This window comes from Mesoplodon bidens (genome assembly GCF_964165515.1).
Source record: "Mesoplodon bidens genome assembly, chromosome: 5".
NCBI lineage: Eukaryota > Metazoa > Chordata > Mammalia > Artiodactyla > Ziphiidae > Mesoplodon > Mesoplodon bidens.
Window position 1 is genome coordinate 101,308,460 of NC_138161.1, and position 21,640 is coordinate 101,330,099.

General features: G+C 46.4%; 2 protein-coding genes across 4 annotated transcripts in view; both read right to left on the minus strand.

Annotated features, from left to right (window-relative positions):
• Positions 1–815: 815 nt before the first annotated feature.
• TMEM41A (transmembrane protein 41A) lies at positions 816–9,575 on the minus strand. The gene is made up of 5 exons (XM_081235657.1): positions 9,342–9,575; positions 7,600–7,753; positions 5,084–5,245; positions 4,572–4,710; positions 816–2,846 (listed from the first exon to the last, which is right to left on the minus strand). Exons 1-5 carry the CDS (start codon positions 9,458–9,460, stop codon positions 2,626–2,628), a joined length of 795 nt encoding a protein of 264 aa, XP_081091783.1. The 5' UTR covers positions 9,461–9,575; the 3' UTR covers positions 816–2,625.
• A 5,286-nt stretch (positions 9,576–14,861) lies between these two features.
• The window catches only part of LIPH (lipase H), a 42,923-nt gene continuing 36,144 nt past the window's right edge, over positions 14,862–21,640 (minus strand). For all 3 annotated transcript variants that reach the window (XM_081235315.1, XM_081235314.1, XM_081235313.1), the window contains 2 exons: positions 18,208–18,381; positions 14,862–16,589 (listed from right to left, as the gene is read on the minus strand). In XM_081235315.1, coding sequence (XP_081091441.1) covers positions 16,502–16,589; positions 18,208–18,381 — 262 coding nt within the window. In that variant the 3' untranslated portion in view covers positions 14,862–16,501. The remainder of the gene's footprint in view (positions 16,590–18,207; positions 18,382–21,640) is intronic.

Here is a 21,640-nt window from a genome sequence, read left to right on the forward strand (position 1 = left end):
GGTAGCTCACCGCCTCGAGCGACCACTTCTCAGAGTCTGGAAGTGGGACGACCCACTTTGATTCTTGATTGCAATAATTTGACTTCCTTTCAATTTGGAGCAAATTAACTTTTTTTGTAGTCAAGTCTCAGAATGATCTCCCTCATCTGTGTCCTCTGAGGTCTCCGGTACTGTTAGTTCCCCTGCTCCCTGTGTGGGTTCTGATGCCGGCTCCCTCTTTGTATTGAACAATTGTACAGCGATGGGAACAAGAGCGACTATCAAAGCAAACAAATGCATGGAATTAAACAAAAAGTGTACTTCACTGTTTTCTGTCCTGTCTTTTCCTTATAGGTACTGTTTGTGTCCTGAGAGCTGCCTTCACAAGTCTCAGTATTTGTCAGAACTTACGGGAAAGGAGGATTTTACATGACTGGGTTTCCCGCAGCCAGGAAGAATAGGTGATGGGAAAAGCTGGTTTCTGGGGCTCTTTCGTCAGACACATCCACAGAAGGAAGAGATGACCATGATTTTCTTTTGTTATCGTCTCTTCGTGATTATTCTGTCATATCCTAGACAGGCACTCTTCTTCCCTATGACTTTCCTGCTGCCCATCTTACAGCTACTTCTGTGGTATTAGTACCCTACTATAAAGCATGCATACGAGGGAAAAGGCAAAAATGAAAATCTGGCTTCCAGTGTATACAACTGGTAAGAAGCTTGAGAGTAGAAAGCTAAGACACCACTTTGGATTGTCTGATTTTCAGCCAATCCCGATTCCCACTGGCAATGGGAATTGAAAGTTAGCAACATGTAGAAACACACACCACACAGAATATTTATATCCATTTATTTGGGAAATTGCTTTGCCTGTAAACTCACAACTGATAAGGCACATTGTTGCAAAATCACGGGCGAGATGGGAGAGAGACAAATCCAAGGATCCGGATAAAGGGCAAAGGGCCATACTTTCAATAGTGTAGAGAGCTTCCTTGTGTCTCCCCTTCCCTCCTCCTACTTCAGAACACAAAGAGCCAAGGATTCCCAAGTCCAGCTGGCATTCTCCTCACTCCCACTCTTGTTATCAAGCTTCTTTTAAAGCAACACATCCTTAAAAATGAAGTCCTTGTTGTGTTTTTTGGATTATACCATGTCCAAAAAACACTGCTTGGAAATTCATTCTCTGTACTAAACAGAAGTATTCCCAAGAATTCATGTAGAACAATTGGTCTACATTAAAGCCTTGGCAAGATTCTTGGCCAAGCCAAATCAAAAACCCAGCAGATGGTGCCCAGGGACAACAGTTCTGATAAGAACTCCTGTAGGGCACAGGATCCCAGAGCTGGTCATTTTAGGTGCCAAGGCCCTTCTGTCCTTGGAAGCATGAACAGGTCTGTGCCAATTCAATACTGCAGCCATAGATCATTAAAATACAACACAACAAATTAATCCAAAACCAAATTTTCCCCTTAATTCACCTGAATTAAAAGATAAAATAGGGGCTTCCCCGGTGGCACAGTGGTTGAGAGTCCGCCTGCCGATGCAGGGGATACAGGTTCGTGCCCCGGTCCGGGAAGATCCCACATGCCGCAGAGTGGCTGGGCCCGTGAGCCATGGCCGCTGAGCCTGCGCGTCTGGAGCCTGTGCTCCACAACGGGAAAGGCCACAACAGTGAGAGGCCCGCGTACTGCAAAAAATAAATAAATAAAAGATAAAATAGAATTATCCCTCAGTTATTCTCAGGAAATGACAAAATGAAAAAAAGCATTCAGAGGTATACTGGATGATATTGGAGTGTACTAAATCCATTGTCCCAGCAAGACAGAGGAGGGATTCCCACACAGAACAGACAGACTAGAAAATGTACTGACAGTCATTTGGTTCAAGTGAGTCAAGGGTTCTGCCCATCCAGATGGGTAAGAACTTCTCCAGAATATATTCATAACATACAGAGTTTGCTCCATTGATATTCAATAGTCTGTTTGCAATCAGCTGAATTGTCAGGACATGCAACCAAGAGGAGATGTGACATATGTGGTAACATCAGTGCGTCTGAACACAAAGAGCAGCGCAGCAATCACTGTGCTTTTGAGCTGTACATGGAAATTCTATACAGTTTGTCACTTGTTTCCTCTGATTTATGGAAGAGGTAGGTCATCAGCAAAACAGTGCAGAAGGATCACTCTTCAGGAGACTAACAAGATGAAGAGTGGTGTCAGTGATGTGGGTTCACATGTCATTATCTACACTAATCATGTCCACGAGGGACGTAAAAGGATAACACCTGTCACAACAGCTGATCACTGTGCAGAAGAGGCACCCTGGACAAGGGCAATCAGCATCCTCTCCCGAAGCAGCTCAGGGCTTGGCCTGAGTTCCTTGTTATTCAGTAAAATATAAATAGGATTTGCTAGGAGGCCATCCGTTTTGCAGAGTGTCCTGCTAAATCAGGGCTGGTTTGAGAACCTGATATAATTCACCTTCTAGAGCACAGAGTGTCCTTCAGGACAAGACAGTGCACACAGAAGAATAGTGTCCAAATCACCTGTTGAGAATAATTTAAAAACAATGAGGGGCTTCAGAGGACCACGCCCATTACACAAATAAACAGTAGAGTCCAGGGAGGCGGCAACCAAAGGATCCATATCAGGTGTCCTTTCTACTATTTAGATGATGAGCGTTGCTTGTTTCATTCAAATGTAGGTCCTTCTGACTAAATTTTTTAATGAGGGTTCCAGGAACTAAGGCCACCAGGGCAATGGCCAACAGCTTAAAGGCAGTTTCCCAGGAGAAAAGAGTATCCAGAGAAGTCAGGGTTGACAGGATGGAGCCCGTCTGCACACAGATGAAATTATATGGGATCAAACCTTGAAGAAGAAAAGGGAAAGAGCCTGTTACTGGGGAGCAGGAAAATGAAGAACAACAGTCCTTCAGAAATGTCACCAGGAATTCACAACAGTGACTCCAGTTTTGTACTGTTTTTGCCCAATTCCTGGCCTCTAAACATATTACCTCTTTCCCTTCTTTTCCACTCTTTCACCTCCTTTCCTCACTTCCCACATACATTTGTCTCATTCAGCAAAAGGACTTGAGATGGTTCACAAAATATATATATACTACAGTTAAGATGAGACATTTTTTTAAATAGGAAAAAACAAAATGAATGAAGAATAAAACAAAATGAGAGAAGAATAAACAAAGGACAGTTAGTACTTAAGCAAAAATGCATAAAGTTCACTCATTTGCTAGAGGTGTCCCCAAATTTGGTTCTGAGCGCCCAACAGCCAAAGTAAAGAGAAGCAGCAGCATAGTGAGATTGACAGTATGCCTGTGATAAAAACAGGTTTCTTAGAAGCAGTAGTACTATTCATGTTCTGTACTGTCTGTAAGAGGTCATCAAATCCACTGGATCCCACAAGTCTGACTGGTAGCTAGAGAGGCTGGTTGTATAACAAACCCCTGGTGAAGTTGTTAAAAACACATCCTCAGGTAACACCCCAAGGATTCTGGCTACCTGGGTCTGGGGTAGAACCCAGGAACCTGCATTCTAACAGCCTCTCCTGACCCCCGCTCCCAAGATTCTGATTGGTTTGGGACCCCCTGATGATCCACTCCTCTAGTAGATGATGCCTCAAGATCATAGACTCATGAAGGTCACACAGCTTTTCAGAAGGGTAACTAGAATCTCGGTCTCCGGAGTCTTTCCAAGCCTCGTGCCACCTGGGTGATTACAGGCTGCTAACAGAGGTGCTGAGGCATGCTGTCTAAAAGCCTGTCTGACAGAATTAGCTGTGGTAGATTCTGCTTCAATTTAAGATCTCAACTTCTGTCAGGAATTCCCTATTAATAGCAGCTGCTCAACCACAGATTTGTCATGTTTGACCTAGAGCCCTGAGTAGCCTTCCCTTCCATGTTCTAAAGAAGGGTTAAGAGAGGCGATCCTTGCCTTAGGCTTAGAGAGGGTGGTTTGCTTCCAGTGTGGAGAAAGTAATAGTCAGTGATTTTACAGGCTGTTAGCAATTTTACCATTCAGATGGAAGTGGTTCAAAGCTCATACTTAGAGAAACACTGCTCTAGTCCTCGCCCCTCATTTAGCCAAGTGGCCCATGAGGGTAAGGAGCTTGTTGAAGGTCATACAATTGTCCAAAGGCAAGAAGGAACCGCACTAGTACCAGTTCTTGCTAAGGCAGATCTTAATCAAAACAGGGGCCAAAGCCAAACAGGAAGCCCCTTGCTCTGACCCTTCCCCTGCCTCCACTTGCCTTCTGCCCACGTCCCCTCACTCCAACTCTGCTTTTACTGAGCCCTTACTATGAGCCAAGATGTGTGTGTTACACAGATTACTCTTCTAATCCCAGGGCCTGGCACAGTGCTTGGCACACAATAGGCATTAAATACAGTTACAGAATGAACAATCCCTATTTTTTCCAGAAGTATTTTTATGGGTTTTCATGTTCAAGCCCGAGTAGATCTGCAGTCAGGAACAATTACTTTAGATAAGGCCTTTCCATGCTCTTCATGAGCTTGTGCTCGCAGAGGCAGGCACATGCCCAGGACAACTGTGAGAGTCAAACTTACACACCACGTCTTACCTATAAGAACAGAGAAGAAAAACTGCACGATGGGGATGTTCAGAATTGGGGCCGAGAGGTTCAAGAACCAGTTTGGCGTCATGGGGAAAAGTCTCAAAAACAGTAAGAAAAAAAACAAGCTGTTTCTGTTCTCCTCCACCTGTAGCCAAAGAAGACAAGGCCATTAAGAAGCAGAAAGAGTCTCCAGGTATTGAAAATCTGTTGGTGCCAGGCACTGTTCTACATACTTTACATATTCTATAAATTCCAGGGCAGAGATTCTTTTCCTCATTTTTAAAATGGAGGTACCTGAGGCTCAGAAAAGTCAGGAACCTGCCCAAAGACACAGAGCTGGTAGTGATGGAGCTGGGATTTGAGCTCAGATCTGCGTCTCCTGGAGACACCAACAGGACGCCTGGGACATCCTGAGGCAGGACAGAGGACCACTGTGGGAGATCTCTGCCCCTACTCCCCTCAGGGCCACGTGGTAACTTTCTGGGGGCCCGGCACTTAGATGTACCCCCTCGCCTTACCTTCCTCTGCAGCAGGGCCACTCTGTCAGGAAAATAGGAGACCACCAGCTGTTTGCCAAAAACACTGGAGAGCACGTAGCAGCACGTGGCACCCACCGAGGTCAGCACACAGCACAGCAGAAGCCCCAGCCATGGCCCAAACAAAGCACCGGCTAAAACGTTCTGCAAAGAAAACAAATCCTCTGCCATGAGAACATCTGGCAGCTACCAGCCATCTTGTCCTGGAGCCCAAGAGTCCTAGGTTCCCTCCTCCTTCAGTGATTTTCCTGGAGAAAACCTAACCCCCACTCCAAAGAGATGAATGAAAAGTGATGAAGGGGCTTCCCTGGTGGCGCAGTGGTTAAGAATCCGCCTGCCAATGCAGGGGACACGGGTTCAAGCCCTGGTCCAGAAGATCCCACATGCCATGGAGCAACTAAGCCCATGTTCCACAACTACTGAGCCTGCGCTCTAGAGCCCGCGAGCCACAACTACTGAAGCCCGCATGCCACAACTACTGAAGCCTGCGCGCCTAGAGCCTGTGCTCCGCAACAAGAGAAGCCACCGCAATGAGAAGCCCGCGCACCGCAATGAAGAGTAGCCCCTGCTCGCCGCAACTAGAGAAAGCCCATGTGCAGCAATGAAGACCCAACACAACCAAAAATAAATAATTTTTTTAAAGAAAAAAAGTGATGAAGGAGCTGGGAACTACAGCCCCGGCCTCGGTCTCCTCACCTTTGAAACTGGGAAGAAGATTAAAACCTCAGCGGGCAAGACAGAATTAAACGGGGAAATCTGTGTATACAGCCCCCAGCCTGCCACTTGGGCTGTGAAAGGCCCTGCCAGCCCTGGTGGCCTGGGAAGAGGCAGCAGTGAAGCTCACAAGTTATTTCTGCTACTTTAAATAAACACAAACCATGAATTTTCCCTCAGTAAGACCTCATAAGCTTTAGAAAATGTCTCATGTCTTTCCTGCCTGCAGGAATTACTTCTCTATAATGCTACCACTGGGGGTTCCATGTTGACCAGAGTTCTAGCTGACACTCAAAAAAGCCTTAGATTGACAAAAATGGAAAAGTGAACTAATACTTCCTAAGTGCAGTTTGGCTGGTAGACATCATCCTGCCGAACATGGGATCCAAAAGAGAAAGTAAAAGGGGAACCTGGAAGTGAGAAGGTAGGGATCTCCTCAGCACCTACTATGTGCTTGACTACAGGTCTGATTTAATCCCCACTATGACCCTGTTTAGTATACCATCCTCACCCCTTCTATAGGTGCAAGATTAAGTATCGTGCCCAAAGTCACACGAGGCAGAGACAGGATTCACCTCCAGGTAGCAGCTGGCTCTTCGCCCTGAAGAGGGATCAGCTCAAGAGAGAAAGAGGTACAGGGGCAGCCCCAGGAGTCAGTCCCTGACCTCAAGCACCATACACACCCCCATCTCTCTTGGCAGAATGTGTTTGCTTTTCTTCCAGTTTCTAAAAAACTGCTTAGGCGGATCCAGCCTGAGCTGAATGTTGGGGCCGGAGGGAGAAGCAGGGCAGAAGGAAGCTTTCAAGTCTTCCTGCTTAGTCACCCAATCATTCAGCAAGTGCTGAGGGCTGCTGTGTGCCAGGCAGTGCACCATCACCGTGCCAGCCCCTCTGCACCCACTGTGTCATTTAATCCTCCCGTGTAACAATCCTAGGGGGTTACATAGGAGAATGCCGGTTCTACAGATGAGGAAACAGCGTTAGAGAGGTTAAATGACTTGCTCAGGGTTACACAGCTGGGATTCAAACCTACCCAAAGCCATAACAGATATATACATTTATACCAACCAGCTTAAAATGCTGCTGGGAGGACAGCACAGATTCTTCTGTATCACGTGAGATGGCAACTGATGAGAAGCATCCAAGAGCCCAAGCACAAGCCCAGGTCTAACACTGTGGCTCCCGAGAGCCAGGGGGCCACCTGGAAAACCAGAATGACTCGTCCTCTCCACACAGGGAGACTTCAAACATTTATGAAGGCACTACCCTGTGCCAGGCAAAGAAGCACATAGGCTGAGAATAAGGAACAGGTCCTGACCTCAAGGAACTCACAGACTCGTGGAGAAAACAGATTTTAAAAGAAACACCAACATGCGGAGGGGGAGAGGTCTCAAGGACAGTGCTCCACACCTATCAAATCCTTAGAAACAAAAGCAGCATACCTGAGAGGAAAGGCAGGCCCTGGAGCTGGGCGGATGTGGGTTCAGACCTCAGCCCAACCCCCTCCTCGCCTTGTCACCTGGACAGTTACTTAACTTCTCGCGATTCATTTCCTTAACTGTAAAATGTGGATAAAAGTGCCCATTGTTGGCTCTTAGGAGCATTAAATAAGGTCTTGCAGGTAAAGCAACTAGGACAGTGCCTGACACAGGGAAAGCTGTCAACAAATGGTAGCCACAGTTGTCTGTCCTCTGGACTGTAGGATCTGCAGCCTAAGGGCCCCTCTACAAAGATAGAAGGTGGATTCCCAGGAGGCAGGCACAGGAGGAGGGCAGGATACTGACCAGGAAGCTGGAGCCAGGGATGGCAAAGCCCTGTTTGTAGAGGTAGGCACTGCAGAAAAGCAGGAACACGTAGGCCTGATGCTCCTTCCGGTACTCTCGAAGGACCTCGGAGAGTTCCCGCAGCTCGGCCAGGTCCGAGGGGAACCACAGTGACCTGAGATTTGGAAAAGCAGATGGAAACAAGAGTCCAGATCAGCCTAATACCTAATAAAGTCACTTGTTGTGTCTTCTTTCCAAAGTAGGTTTATAAATGTGCCCATCATCTGGTCTGCTGGGAACACACACTTAATGGGAGGCCAGAAAAATGGATGACCTGATATAACACAGCAGAGGCAAGGAGAAGAGCCTTGGTTTGGAAGCAAGGGACCTGGCATAGCATCTCAACTCTGCTACTGTCCAGTTGTGTGATCTCAGGCTAGTCCCTGAGCCTCAGTTTCCTTATCGGAAAAATGAGGGGTTGAAGGTGGATAATCATTAAGTTCCCTCTTAGCTCTCAGGTTTTATGAACTATTCTTAAGAGGCAAATGGATTAATTTCTAGGCAAGTACTAAACGTCCTAAACTGCCTTTCTTTCTAGGAGTACCCCCTCCCCCTAAGCTTTAGGCCAAGGACAATTCAAACTTCACACTGCTCCAAAGTTACTAGGTAAAATGACTGCTTTATCAGTCACAAAAGAGCCAATTAAAGATTCCCTGGGAAAGTATATTTGTCCATACCATAAACATAATCTTCTTGATAATATGTCAGGCTTGGAACCAACCCTTTCAAAGAGCTGCTTTTCACCCTGCCTCTCTATATGATCCTCAGTGCACTCTGAACCCTGTACAAGGGTTACAGTGTAAAGGCTACCTTGCCTTTGCCAGCTGAACTCTTAAATCCATCAATGATCAATTATAAGCAAACCCTCCTGGTTCTCATCAGAATATTTCTCTTAGTATGTCTAACACCCACAGCAGAGTCTTCCCAGCTAGAGTAAAAGAATACAGTCACTGAAAACAGCTGTCCTAATATTCAAACATCAGTAACATCCTTGACACACTTCCATTAACTTTATAAACAGTATGCTGGTTTATCACGACAAATCAGCCCGGTAGGTACGTGTACTGCCTCCTGCCTCAACCTGTCAGGGAGTAAAAGGAAAAGAGCAGAGACAGCCAAGAAAAGACAGCAGATAATTAATTAGTGAATAATTTAAAGTTGTCCATCAACGTTTCTCCTGAAGACCGGATGCCTTTTATAAAGCCCCAAGGGCAGACCTGACAGAAGTGTAGTGAAGTGAAGCGGGGAGGACGATAGAGTGAGGCTGAGAGCAGTCGTTACGAAGGGGCTGCGGGTCCACAAAGAGGCGAAGGTCGGAGGCAAACGGGGATCAGGGCTGGGCCTGGGAAGGCGACGGGAACACCGCTCAAGAGGCGATCCAATGGCGGGAACAGGGGTGCTCCAGCAGGATCCGCCCAAGGTAAGGCGCCGCGTTTCCCTCCGCAAATCACCACCCCAAAGACACCAGACAGCACTCCCGCGCAGCCGGCAGCACGCAGGTCCCAGACAGGGCCAGGCCCCGCTCTCGTCCACCCGGTCTGCCCAAGACCGTGTAGACGCGGCCCAATCTCAAGTCCCAGAACTGAGCCCCAAATCCAAGCCCCCGATCCAGGAACCCGAAAATCCGATTCCCAGACCCCATCCTCGGACCTGGCTCCCTTCCTCTGACCCGAACCCCGGTCCCCGTCACCGCCGCCACGCACCTGTCTCCAGCCTCCTTGGCTGTGCCCAGTGTCGACCCGCGGGGCAGTCGCGTCGACAGCAAGTACAGAGCGAAGGTGCAGCCGGCGAAGACCAGGAGGAGGCCGAGCACGGGGCGCATCTCGGCGCCAGCACCCGGACCCGCCCCGCCGCAGAGGAGCCTGGAAGCAGCGCCAGGAACCTCGCTGCCAGCGGACTGCTACAGCGGAGCGCGTTAGTGGACGGACAGGGGCGGGGGTCCGCTCCAGGCCCCGCCCCCATATCCTGGCCCCACCCCCGGCTCGGATTGCGCTGGCAGTTGGCTCCAGAGTCCAGCAGAAAGCTGTCTGGCAGCCCCTGTGCGCTTGCGTCTGCCCTCCTTCCGCCTGTATATCTTTTTCCTACGTTTGTCTCGTTCTCCACTTATTTGCAGGCTCTCTGCCAGGCGGTACGTGGTCCAGGGTGAATCACCAGCCCTGCCCACAGCGAGCTTGCAGCCTAGTGGTCAAGACGGCCTTGTCGACCACCAGGTGTAACACAAAGCAAATGCAGCCCGCGTAGAACCAGCGGCTCCAATCCAGTGCGGTGGAATAGTCAAAGCGACCACGGAAATAAGGAGAATTTCCTTTTATTGAACGCCTACTATGTGCCCATTATCCTTAATCCTCACAACAATTCTGCAAGGTTGGTATTTTTGTCTTTATTTAACAGATGAAAAATCCAAGTCTCAGAAAGATTAAGTGACATTCCCCAAGAGAGTCACGATTAGAATCCAAGTCACCCTGGGTTCAAAACTAGTGGTCTTGCACTGAGTGGATTCATGGAAGAGGTGGGGTTTGAGTTTACCATAAAGGATGAGCAAGATTTCCACAACAGAGACAGGAGGGAGAAGGTGAGCTGGGGGCCCCAATAAGGCACTAGCATCCAGTTTCCGTGAAGCCTAAAGGTGTGTGAGAAATGAGTGAGAAGGTGGGAACAAACTGGAAAGCATGGAAAGGCAGCTAAGGAGTTGGATTTTTTTAATATACATATTGTACGTGGGGAGACACCAATAGAGGCGTTTAAGCAAGAGAATGATGTAGTTCCCATTTTAGGATGTGTTGCCCTGGCAGGGGATTAGACTACATTCTGAGTTTGTAGCAGCAACCGTCTTGGTGAGAAAGGAATCAGTCCTGAGCCAGGACCACAGCAGTGGGGAGGAAGGCGGACAGACTCGGAGGAGTTGAGTTCGTAGGATATAGCTGATTAAATGGAGAATGACAGAGAGGATTCCAAAATGTCACAAGCCTGGAAAACAGAAACCGTCCTTGTATCATTCCAAGCCCCTCCTGGGCCAAATAAAGAGCACCTGTCAGAAGTCAAAGTGCACAAAGTCCTAGCAATTCCACGTCCAGGAATTTAACCTATAGATATGCCTTGTAGGTAGACAAAGATGTATGTTCAAGGGTATTCTCTCAACTGTGTTTTGATATGAGGATATTGGGAACAGCCTAAATGCCCATCATTTGGGGACTATTGAGGTTAATTATTGTATATTCACAAATGGAACACTAAGTAGCTTCCTGAAAGAGGGAGACAACTTTATGTATCCTGATACAGTACAGTAGCCAGATAGATGGCTAGGATAAAAATCAAACAAGTTGCAGTGTTAGACTATACTATGACTCATTTGTAAGAAGAAAAAAAAAGATATACTTTTCAAAATACTGAAGTATTTATGAATGAAATGACTCAATGTCTGAGATTTGCATTAAAATAATGGGATGGGAGTGTAGTGAGTAGGGATATAAATAAAACAGGATTGGCCATTGAAGTGATAATTGCTGACGCTGGATGATAAGCACATGGAGGTGGATTTTATACCATTTCTCCTATTTCTGTGTATGTGTAAAATTTTCCAGTTTACAATGTGGGGAAATGTTCTCAGCCTTCCAGTCTCATTTTCTCCCTTCAAGTCTCCCATTCCAGCTAAACATGCACAGTGTATGCACCATGTTCGTTTGTGCCTCTGACAACACTCTTCCCTGGGAAACTTCTCTGCCTGAAAATCCCTACTCTTTCAGCAACACCCAGGGCAGTTGTCATCTCCTCTGAGAAGGCTTCTTCAGCTCCTACAGTCAGAAAGGTTGTGCCTTCTCTGTGCTCGGGGCTGCCTGCGGAGTGTCTATATTCCTGTGATTGCAAATACTGTGCTCCAGTGTCATCATTCATCTCCTCAGGAGACAGTGAACACTTCTGTAAATGAGACAAGGTCTCACCATCCCATGTCTATCCACTCTTAGCCCTGTGCTTGGCTTATTATTGGCACTTAATAATAGTTTGTTAAATTAATGGACCGGGTCTGCAGAGGAAATGGTTGGTTGTTTGGTGTGGAACGTGCTGATTTTGAGAAGTCAGAGGAGTACAGGAGGAGAGAAAGTGAATGAATAACGATATCGAGCTTGTGCTAGAAGTGTGCAGAGCAGAGAACAAGAAGAAAAGCTCCTGCTCTCAAGGACTTCACTTTGCCTTTGGTTGGGGGAGAGGATGGAGAGAGTTATAATTATAGAGCACGTTGGTGCCACAGAGGAAACAGACGTGGCTAAGCTTCCAGAGAAGCAAGTGTCATCATCCCTCTTATGGACGAGTGCCTGAGCAGGTGTTCAGATGGAGTCACTTTGAGGGCTGATGAAGCCCACAGCTGTGAGTGCTGAGCAGGACTGAGCCCTCATCGGCCCCTCCCGAGCCCATGATCTTTGCTCTGCCCTACGCTGCCTCTCAACAAGCAGGTGAAGATCCAGAGCTCGGGTTGAACATTCAGATTTAGAGGTCATCTGTCTAGAGGAGACAGTTGAAATGGGAGGAGGGAAGGGCTCTTAGGGAGACCATGAGAGGGAACGTAACAGCAGCTGACATTCACTGAGTCTAGGCACACTCACCCCACAGGAAGACTTTTACACGCACGAATGCATTTATTATATAACAACCTTCATGAGGCAGGGGCTCCTAACAGCCCCCACTTTACGGTCCAGAGAATGGAAACTTAGGCAGAGTGAAGTCAGTCGACAGAGGTCACACCCCAGCAAACAGCAGAGCCTAACCTCTTACCCTACACTGCCTTTTTCGGAGAGAAGACTGAGATCAGAAGCCTGGTAAGAAAATAGTGGAACTGGTGAAAGAGAACAAGATTTCATTCAGGGATGTTGGATGAGAGATAGGGTGGTGGGGGAAGAGTGCACTGGGGGCCCAAGAAAGACTGTTAGAAAGGAACCAGTGCACAGTGTCAGAGTCCATGGGAAAATCCAGCGAGGAGACCTGAGGGGTTGTGGGACTCGGCCAACACCAGGTGACAAGGGACCTTTGACAGAGCTCTTCTGGGAGATGCAAACCTGATTGCCTACAGGCTCACTGCCCAAGCCCCTGCTTGCTGCTCCTGACTTACCCCCCTTGCCTCCTGTTCTGATTCCTCCTGCTCAACCTGTCTGTTTTGTGGAAGGGGCCCTGCTCCCCACTCTCAGCCCGCCTCTCCCCAACCCTCCTGACCCCCAACCCAGCACCTGCAGAGCCAGCTCTAACCAGCCGGTGTACCGCCTGCAGGCTGTACAGCTTCCCCTGAGGCCACTCACTTGCAGCACATGCCAGGCAGCTTGTAAAGGACAGCAGCAACCCTCACCAGAGACACATGCTGGACTGGGGAACAGATAGGGGCTAGTGGTTCAGGGGAGTGGGAGGGAAGAAAAGCCAAGAGGCTCTAGTGAGAGCAAATTAGCCAGCCACTCCCCATGGGTCTTTATCCTCGGGCTCAACCACGTTTCCTGGCTTAACTGTATCTGCACGGAGCAACTGAAAGGAGTAGCTCTGATCAGACCACATGGCTTTGTTTCCCCATCCCCGCTCCAATCACAACCAATGGGAACAGCATGGACACCTGCCCCAGGAGGAGGATCTGAGGGCTGGATCCTCTCCCTGAGCTTTGGGATTGGGCCACATAGTAAGTGAGTGGCCAAGGACCCAATGGTCCCAAGGACCCCAATGATCCACAGCTGCCCTGTGGAGGGAGGGGAGCTGAGTCAGAGAGATACATGGCAGAGCACGAGGGTTAGTAAAGGCCTATGGACTCTCATTGCTGAAGGTCCAGGGCATCCCCATCCCTGCCCTTCCTGAGGTCTGACGGCTCAGCTCTCCCCGGGGTTCCACAAGTCCTCTGTCTAATAAAATCTGGGTAAATATGAGTGGATTTCTGTTGCTGGCATCCCAGGTCAGGAATGAGAACATGGGGCAGGGGTCTGAGGGTGGGAGGTTCTAAGTTTAGTTTTTGGGAATAAGTGTGTTGATGTCTAAAACAGAATGCAGGGGGCTCCCTCAAGTCTCTAAGGACAAATCCACTCCATTCTGTTCAACAGACAATCTATTGAGCACCTGCTTTGTGCCTGGCATTGTGTTAGGTGCCAGGGCAGCAGAGACAAATAAGCAGCAGCTGCTTTTGTGGTGCTCACAGTCTTGGAGGAGATACAGACGTGGAAACATATCACAGTATGGCTTAATACAAGCAGCGATGGTAGCACATACAGAGTGGGTGGTAGAAGGGAGTCGTGGAAGAGCAAGCCTGGCTTGGAGTCACCCAGGAATGCCTGAGGGTCCTGGAGGGTTTTAGCTGAGGTGCAAAAACAGGAGCTGGGGAGAGCAAAATCTCCTAGGCTTCAGGACAGGTGGGCTTGCTAAAGGATGGTACTGGGACCACCTGGAAGTTGCGAAGAGGAGTGAAACAAGAGCCAAACTCTCATTTTCCCAGGGAGCCTGGGAAGTGGGCAGTGGGCCTCCAGAGATAACAGAGACAAGAGTAACAAAGGTGCCTGGGAGAGAGGTCTAAGGCAGCGAAGGGTGGGCACCTCTAGGGAAATGGGCTGTGGCTGGGGGTGGAGGCCTGGTCTTTCCTCACAACCGAACATGGCTCCATAAGGCTCACAAGATAATGGGGAGTGTTCATTTAATCAGTATTTCCTGAGCACAGACTGCATTGTAGGCACCACACTAGGCACACGGCCTCTGCCTGGCAGAGCAGCCTAGTGGAGAAGACAGACAGACAGACAGTAATCAAATAATCATACACATAAATGTAAAAAACCGCAGCTAAAACAGTGAACAGTGCTACGGAAGGACAGGTCCAGTGGGCTCTGTGGAGAAATGAGGGCCAGGAAGACTCCCCTGAGGAAGTGACCATCCAGCTAAGGTCCAAACATGGAGTGGGAAATATTGGTGAAGACAGGAGGGAACAGGGTAGGCTGCAGTTTCATTGCATCTTGGGTTGGGTGTTTAGACAAATACACTGACAAAAGGAAGGGAAGAGAGACAAGGGTAACAAGAGACAGAGAGAAAAGTTCCAGGGGCCTTGGGAGAAAGATTGTGAGAAGAGAGTGGCCACACCTGTAACTGCCTTCATTTCACCTGATCACTGTTACATGAAACGCATTGAATTCACCTCCATTCCAGGCAACAAACTTCCTTCCTTTACTCCTTCATTTATCTATTTGTTCACCCACCCACCCACTCCCCAGTGAGCCGGGCACTGTGCTAGGAGACGCCAGCAGGAGAAGCTCAGAGACACCCACTGGCCTGAGGAGCTTATACATTGATAGAAATGCTATTCCTGGCATTTTCTTGATGTTGTTTTGATCCCCTGCTTACCAAGGAAGGCAAAGAGCACAAAGAAGTGACTGTGCTAATCAAAATACAGGACCAATAAAACTCTAAAAAAGAAATCAGGACCTATCAGCACCGGGATCTCTGTATCCACCACTGCTGAGGAAACGTGGGAAGGAGGATGGCTGAAAAGACGTGCAAGTGGGCAGGAGCATCGCTGAGACTTACTCCTTTTATTGTTCAGACATTCGCTGCAGGCATCCCTCACTTAAGTGGAATAGACTCTGGATTTGCTATATAGGTATAAATAAAGTGTGCCACACTGGATTACATTTACAGAGTTCCATCATTTATGAAACAGAGAGTCTGTTTCTTTAAAATACGGCTCTCCACACAGAAAGCAGTAGAAGAGCAGTCACTTGGATGGGGAGGAGGTTAGTGGACCTATGACTCAGGAATCCCAGGAACCTTCCTGCAGTGGCCACAGCTGGGGGATGGGTGGTGTCCACCCCTTTGGCTCTGTCTCCACCCTGGGCATCTGACCTCAAGTGGTTCTGACCTCTCTGACCTTGGCCCTTGGGAGGGCCTCTTGACTTGGCTGCTGTTGTCATTTCAGATTCATGGATCGCACCTCTTCCTAGGGAAGCCTGAGAATTCCTCAAACTGGAAGCTTCAGGTGCTCCAAGAGCAAACAGGTTAGTGCTTTGAATTCACATGTTGGCAAAACAAGTTATTTAGCATCGCTCCAAAAGGTTAACATTAATTACCTCTAACAGGTGAGATTATGGATGGCATATTTTCATTTTGCATCTGTGCATTTTTGAAATTTCCTTCAGTAAGTACAGATTACATTGGTAATAAAGAAAAAACATTGCTTAAGTATTGCTTAAAATGAGGGTTGCATGTAAAGTGATGCTTCTTCACCTTAAGTGAAAAACAAGCTCGGCTTTTTCTCTCCTGCCTCTCACTCTATCCCTTGTCCCTGTGAGCAAGGCTGCCCCACTGCTTCATCTGCTCTTCTTCCCTCATCCACTAGTCCCAGCAGCTGCCTTCTTGGCTGTTGGTCTGTCCCCACCTCCTCCTGCACCAGCCCCACTTTAAACAAGGCAGGAAGCCATTCCCTCTCTGTGCAGAGCCTGGAGGGATCTGGCACAGGGAACATGGGGTCGAGTCCAGAGTGATGTCTCCAGCCAGTCCTTCCCTTAAGATGCTTGGCTGGCCACTGTGATTGGCAGAAATGCCCAAGTGACAGGCAGCAGAATCGACAGTTCGGAACAAATGAGGCCCCAGGACACGGCCTAACAAGGTGCTGCGCCGTCAGGAGCCTGGCGATTTCTGACTTGCCCTATTTAGGGGCTCCCTTCCCAGGACCGTTTCATAATCCAGGGTGACTTGACATTTTGCAATATGACATCCACAGGACATGACTGTAAAAAAACAAAACAAAAAAACCCCTGGTTATTCCGTACTTTTTATGCCTTGAGGAGAAGGCGAGGTGAAGCTTTAAAAATCCTGTAGTTGTAGTATTCTTGATGTTACTGGTACCCTGGTGTCCTGGCAACAGTTACATTTGCAACTCTGGGCAAAGAATAGGTTGGAAGACTGTTTCAACATTTTCCATCAGTACAAGATCATACCGACACAACTGGGGCCTGTGAAAATAAGATGAAATATGCTTGTCAGTACAATAAGAAAAATACCCCATTCTAGTAGAGTAAATTATATCATCTCTTTCAGATATAAAATTATTTAGCAATTATTTTTAATGTTCTAGGGAAATGCTTGTGCTAAATAAGCAAAGCCACATCAACAACAGCAAAAAAATCAGGGTGTAACATTTTATTTACCATATAACTTCAACTAGGTTTAAAAACAAATAGAAAGGGACTTCCCTGGTGGCGCAGTGGTTAAGAATCCACCTGCCATCGCAGGGGACATGGGTTCAAGCCCTGGTCCAGGAAGATCCCACATGCTGCGGAATAACTAAGCCCATGCGCCACTACGGAGCCTGCACTCTAGAGCCCGTGCTCCACAAGAGAAGCCACCACAATGAGAAGCCTGCACACCACAACAAAGAGTAGCCCCCGCTTACTGCAACTAGACAAAGCCCGCACGCAGCAACGAAGACCCAATGCAGCCAAAAATAAATAATTAAAAAGAAAAAGAAAAAAGATGTAATGACTATCCTCTTAGGAAAAAAAGAAAAAACTTGTATTATTAAATGTTTTGAGGTATCCTAAACCTTCAGGAAAAAGGGATTTATAAACATAAAGTAGTAACTGCTCACATCATTTCCTGTCTCTGTCCACAGATTGAACACTAGGAATATATGTAGGAGTGGCATTACTCACAAAACACACACACCATCACAGCTTTGTTCTTTCTCCCCCTCTTTGTCTCTGCCTGTCTCTCTTTCTACACACACACATGCAGTTTATTTTTTCTGGACCAATTGAGAATAGGTTGTTTACCCCTTAATACTTCAGTGTGTATTTCCTAAGAACAAGCACATTCTCAGTGCAGTTATCAAATTTAACATTAATATAGTAGTTGTATCCTGTATCAATAGAATAAAATATTCCAAATTTTCTGTACCTTTTTTAATGCTAGGCTGTGTTTTATCAATTGGCCAAATTATATGAGGGTTTCTTTTTGGGGGGGTAGGAGTTTATTAATTAATTCATTCATTTTTGCTGTGTTGGGTCCTCGTCTCTGCGCGAGGGCTTTCTCTAGTTGTGGCAAGCGGGGCCCACTCTTCATCACAGTGCGTGGGCCTCTCACTATCGCGGCCTCTCTTGTTGAGGAGCACAGGCTCCAGACGCGCAGGCTCAGTAGTTGTGGCTCACGGGCCTAGTTGCTCCGCGGCATGTGGGATCCTCCCAGCCCAGGGCTCGAACCCGTGTCCTCTGCATTAGCAGGCAGACTCTCAACCACTGTGCCACCAGGGAAGCCCCTGAGGGTTTCTTTTCTACAACAAATTATCAGTTTGCAAGCAGCGTGGGTAGAGTGATTAGGGAGGAATTGTGTAACTCTAAGCATATAACGACATTGTTTCTTTGGATTATTGGACCATTTGTCTTTAAGTGCATACCAGTAAATTTTTCTTGGATTACTGGGCAACTTATTTTTATCAAGTCTAGTTTTGGAAAACCCCTCACTTCTTTCATTATGATTGATGAAGTCCTGTTAAAACGTAAGACCAAGCAGATTGGACAGGAACCAATAACATCTTTGGAAAACAGGGGCTTGTCAGACGTTGCCTCAGCTCACCTCTCTGGATGGGCAAGTGACCTTAACTTCATTCGGAGAATCCTGAGCTTGTACCTTGGGCCTATTACAGAGCCTGTAGAGAACACCAAGGAAATGGCTGCCACTTTATCCAGATCTTGATTGAATCTTGCAAGCAGACTCACTTGGTGGTATTTCTGAAATGTTGTGGGTTCACTGGAAGGAAGAAATAATATATTTTAAGTGGATATGAATTACCAATGAAAGAAAACAGTTTTGAAGCCTACAAAATCACTCATCAGCAAGTAGCCACTTGACCCCATAGCCTGCAGTAGCCGACTTTCATGGGCAAAGTCCAGTGGATTCCAAGGGACTGCATAAGTGAAGCTGCTGACCCCAGGACTGATGAGATGCTGTGACATTGGAAAGGTATGCGCTGCCTACTATAGGCCAGACGGCATCCTCATCTCTTGACACATTTCTCCAATCCCCTGAAAAATTCTGCAAGGTATTATTGTCTTCATTTTACAAACAAGGAAACAGGTGCTTGCAAAGCTAAAGCTCACCCAGGTCACAGGGCTTCTCTGTAGCAGTGCAGTGATTAAAACCCAGTTCTGGCTGAGTTCAAAGTTATGGTCTTTCCATTAAACTGCATTGCTAGAGGCACAGGTATATTTTTAGCCACACTAGATACTAACTTATTTTTTTTTAATGCAAGCAGCCCTATAAGTTCTTTTTTATTTATTTTTAAATATTTATTTACTTATTTGGCTGTGCTGGGTCTTACTTGCGGCACGCAGGATCTTCGTTGCTGCACGCGGGCTCTTAGTTGCAGCATGTGGGATCTAGTTCCCTGACCAGGGTTCGAACCCGGGCCCCCTGCATTGGGAGCGTGGAGTCTTAACCACTGGACCACCAGGGAAGTCCCTAGATACTAATTTAGAAGTTGTGCTTAAGCATATATATTTTCAGTTCTGCCCTCAAGAGAAACCTTAAAACAGCTACAACCCAGGTTCCAATACTTTTTTTTTCAAGTGTGTGGAGATGTTTCCTACAATTGGAATCCCAAATTGAGCCTAAGGTGTATCCACTAGGGAGATTCACCTGGGTACTGTCCCTCTGGGGAGCTGCAAGAATAGGCTGTGGAGAAATGTTTTCTCTAGGAATGAATCCTTAGTTTGGAGGTCGGGATGGGGGTGAGGAGGTGCCTGTCACCCCAGCCTCACTGTGCAGAGCAGAAGTGCCACAAGTAAAACTAATCCAAAAGGTTGCCCAAATTTTGGTTTCTAAATACCATCTCCACAAAATGGAACTAGGGCTGCCTGGAGAAATGGTTGATTCCAGGGCTAGGGCAGGGAAAGTACAAAGTGATCCTGGAACAACATGTGTGCCAAAAGTAAGCAAACACTCAAAGAGTGGTGGAGATGTTCAAAAGAATATAGAATCACACCCATTAGGGTGGCTACTGTGAAAACAACAAAAACAGAAAACAAGTGTAGACAAGGATATTGAAAAATTGAAAATGGTACCGCCACTATGGCAAACAGTATGAAGGCGCCTCAAAAAATTAAAAAAAAAAAAATTTTAAACAGAACCACATGATCCAGCAATTCTACTTCTAGGTATATACTCAAAAGTATTGAAAGCAGGGTCTCCAAAAGATATTTGAACACCCATGTTCACAGCAGCATTATTACAATAGACAAGAGGTGAAAGCAACCCAAATGTCCATCAGTGGATGAACGGATTAAACCAATGCGATTTGTACCTACAATGGAATATTATTCAGCCTTAAAAAGAAAGGAAATCCTGTCACATGCTACAACATGGATGAGCCTTGAGGACATTATGCTAAATGAAATAAACCAGTCACAAAAAGATAAATATTGTTTGATTCCACTTATACGACATATCTAAAGTAGTCAAATTCATAGAAATAGAAAGTAGAATGGTGGTTGCCAGGGAGTGGGGGAAGGGAGAAATGGATGTTGTTACTTAATGGGTATAGAGTTTCAGTTTTGCAAGATGAAAAAGTTCTGGAAGGACTTCCCTGGTGGTCCAGTGGTTAAGACTCCACACTCCCAATGCAAGGGGCCTGGGTTCGATCCCTGGTCAGGGAACTAGATCCCACATGCCTCAACTAAAAAAAAGATCCCACATGCCACAGAGAAGATCCCGTGTGCTGCAACTAAGACCTGGTGCAGCCAAATAAATAAATATATATTTTTTAAAGTTCTGGAGATCTGTTTCACAATAATGTGAATATACTTAACGCTACTGAATTATACACTTGAAAATGATTAAAATGGTAAATCTTATATTTTTTTTACCACAATTAAAAATGCATTAAAAAAAGGCACTGGCCAGATTTGGGACAATTTGAATATCAAAATAAATAAATAATGATAGTAACTGATTATAATTCCCCATTGATAAAATATAAAAATCTGGGAGTCTGTATTGATATATTTGGACATGAAACAAATAAATGAATAAATAAATGAGAAAAAAATGCCTTTCCTAAATGTTGAATTAGAAAAATCACCATATGGCAGCCATCAGAGTAATAATTCAACCACAAAACATTAAAACCAGTGGGTAAAAGTTTGAGGAGTAATAGACCATTTACATGGTCTCAAAGTACCTACTCACAAAATACTAGTTAATTACAAAGGGAAAAACAGTAACCTTAAAGTGGAGAAACTTGGCAGAAATCACTTTAATTACTTGATCCACATTAATGAAGCAATCGAAATTGTGAGCCTCCTAATAGGATGCACTGAGACAAACATTACGTCACCTTTGTGGTGTCTTTGCCAAAGATGCATGATTTGAATCTAATCGTGAGGAAACATCAGGCAAACCCAAACTGAAGACATGCTAAAATAATTGACCTGTAGTCTTCAAACGTGTCAAAGTCAAAAGAGTCGAGGAAAGGCAGAAGAACTGTTCCAAAGTGAAAACTAAAGAAGCAGGAAAACCAAATGCAGCCAGTGATCCTGAATTGAATCCCTTTGCTACAAAGGACATTATCAGGACAATTAGTAAAACTAGAATGGGGTCTCAGGATCAGACGGTAGTATCAATATTATTTCTCTTATTTTGATGGTCAATTGTAGTTATGTAGGAGAATATCCTCGTTTGTAGAAAATACACATTAAAATACTTAGGGTTGATGAGGCAGCATGTTGGAAATTACTGTAGAATGGTTCAGAAAAAGAACAGTCTCTTAGTACTATTGCAACTTTTCTGTAAACTTTAATTTTCCACAATAAAGAGAAAAAAAAAGCTAATAGGAAAGGTGTGGTTTAACCAAAAAGGGTTATAAGCAGCACCACTCTGGTCCTCTCATGATCAGAGTGTAGCAAGAGAAAAAGGGATCCCTTCCCACTTCTCCAAGGGCAGCTATGGAATCAGGAAAGGGCAGGGACTCCAGGAGAAGGTGATGCCACCTGCAGATGGCAGAACCCAGTGG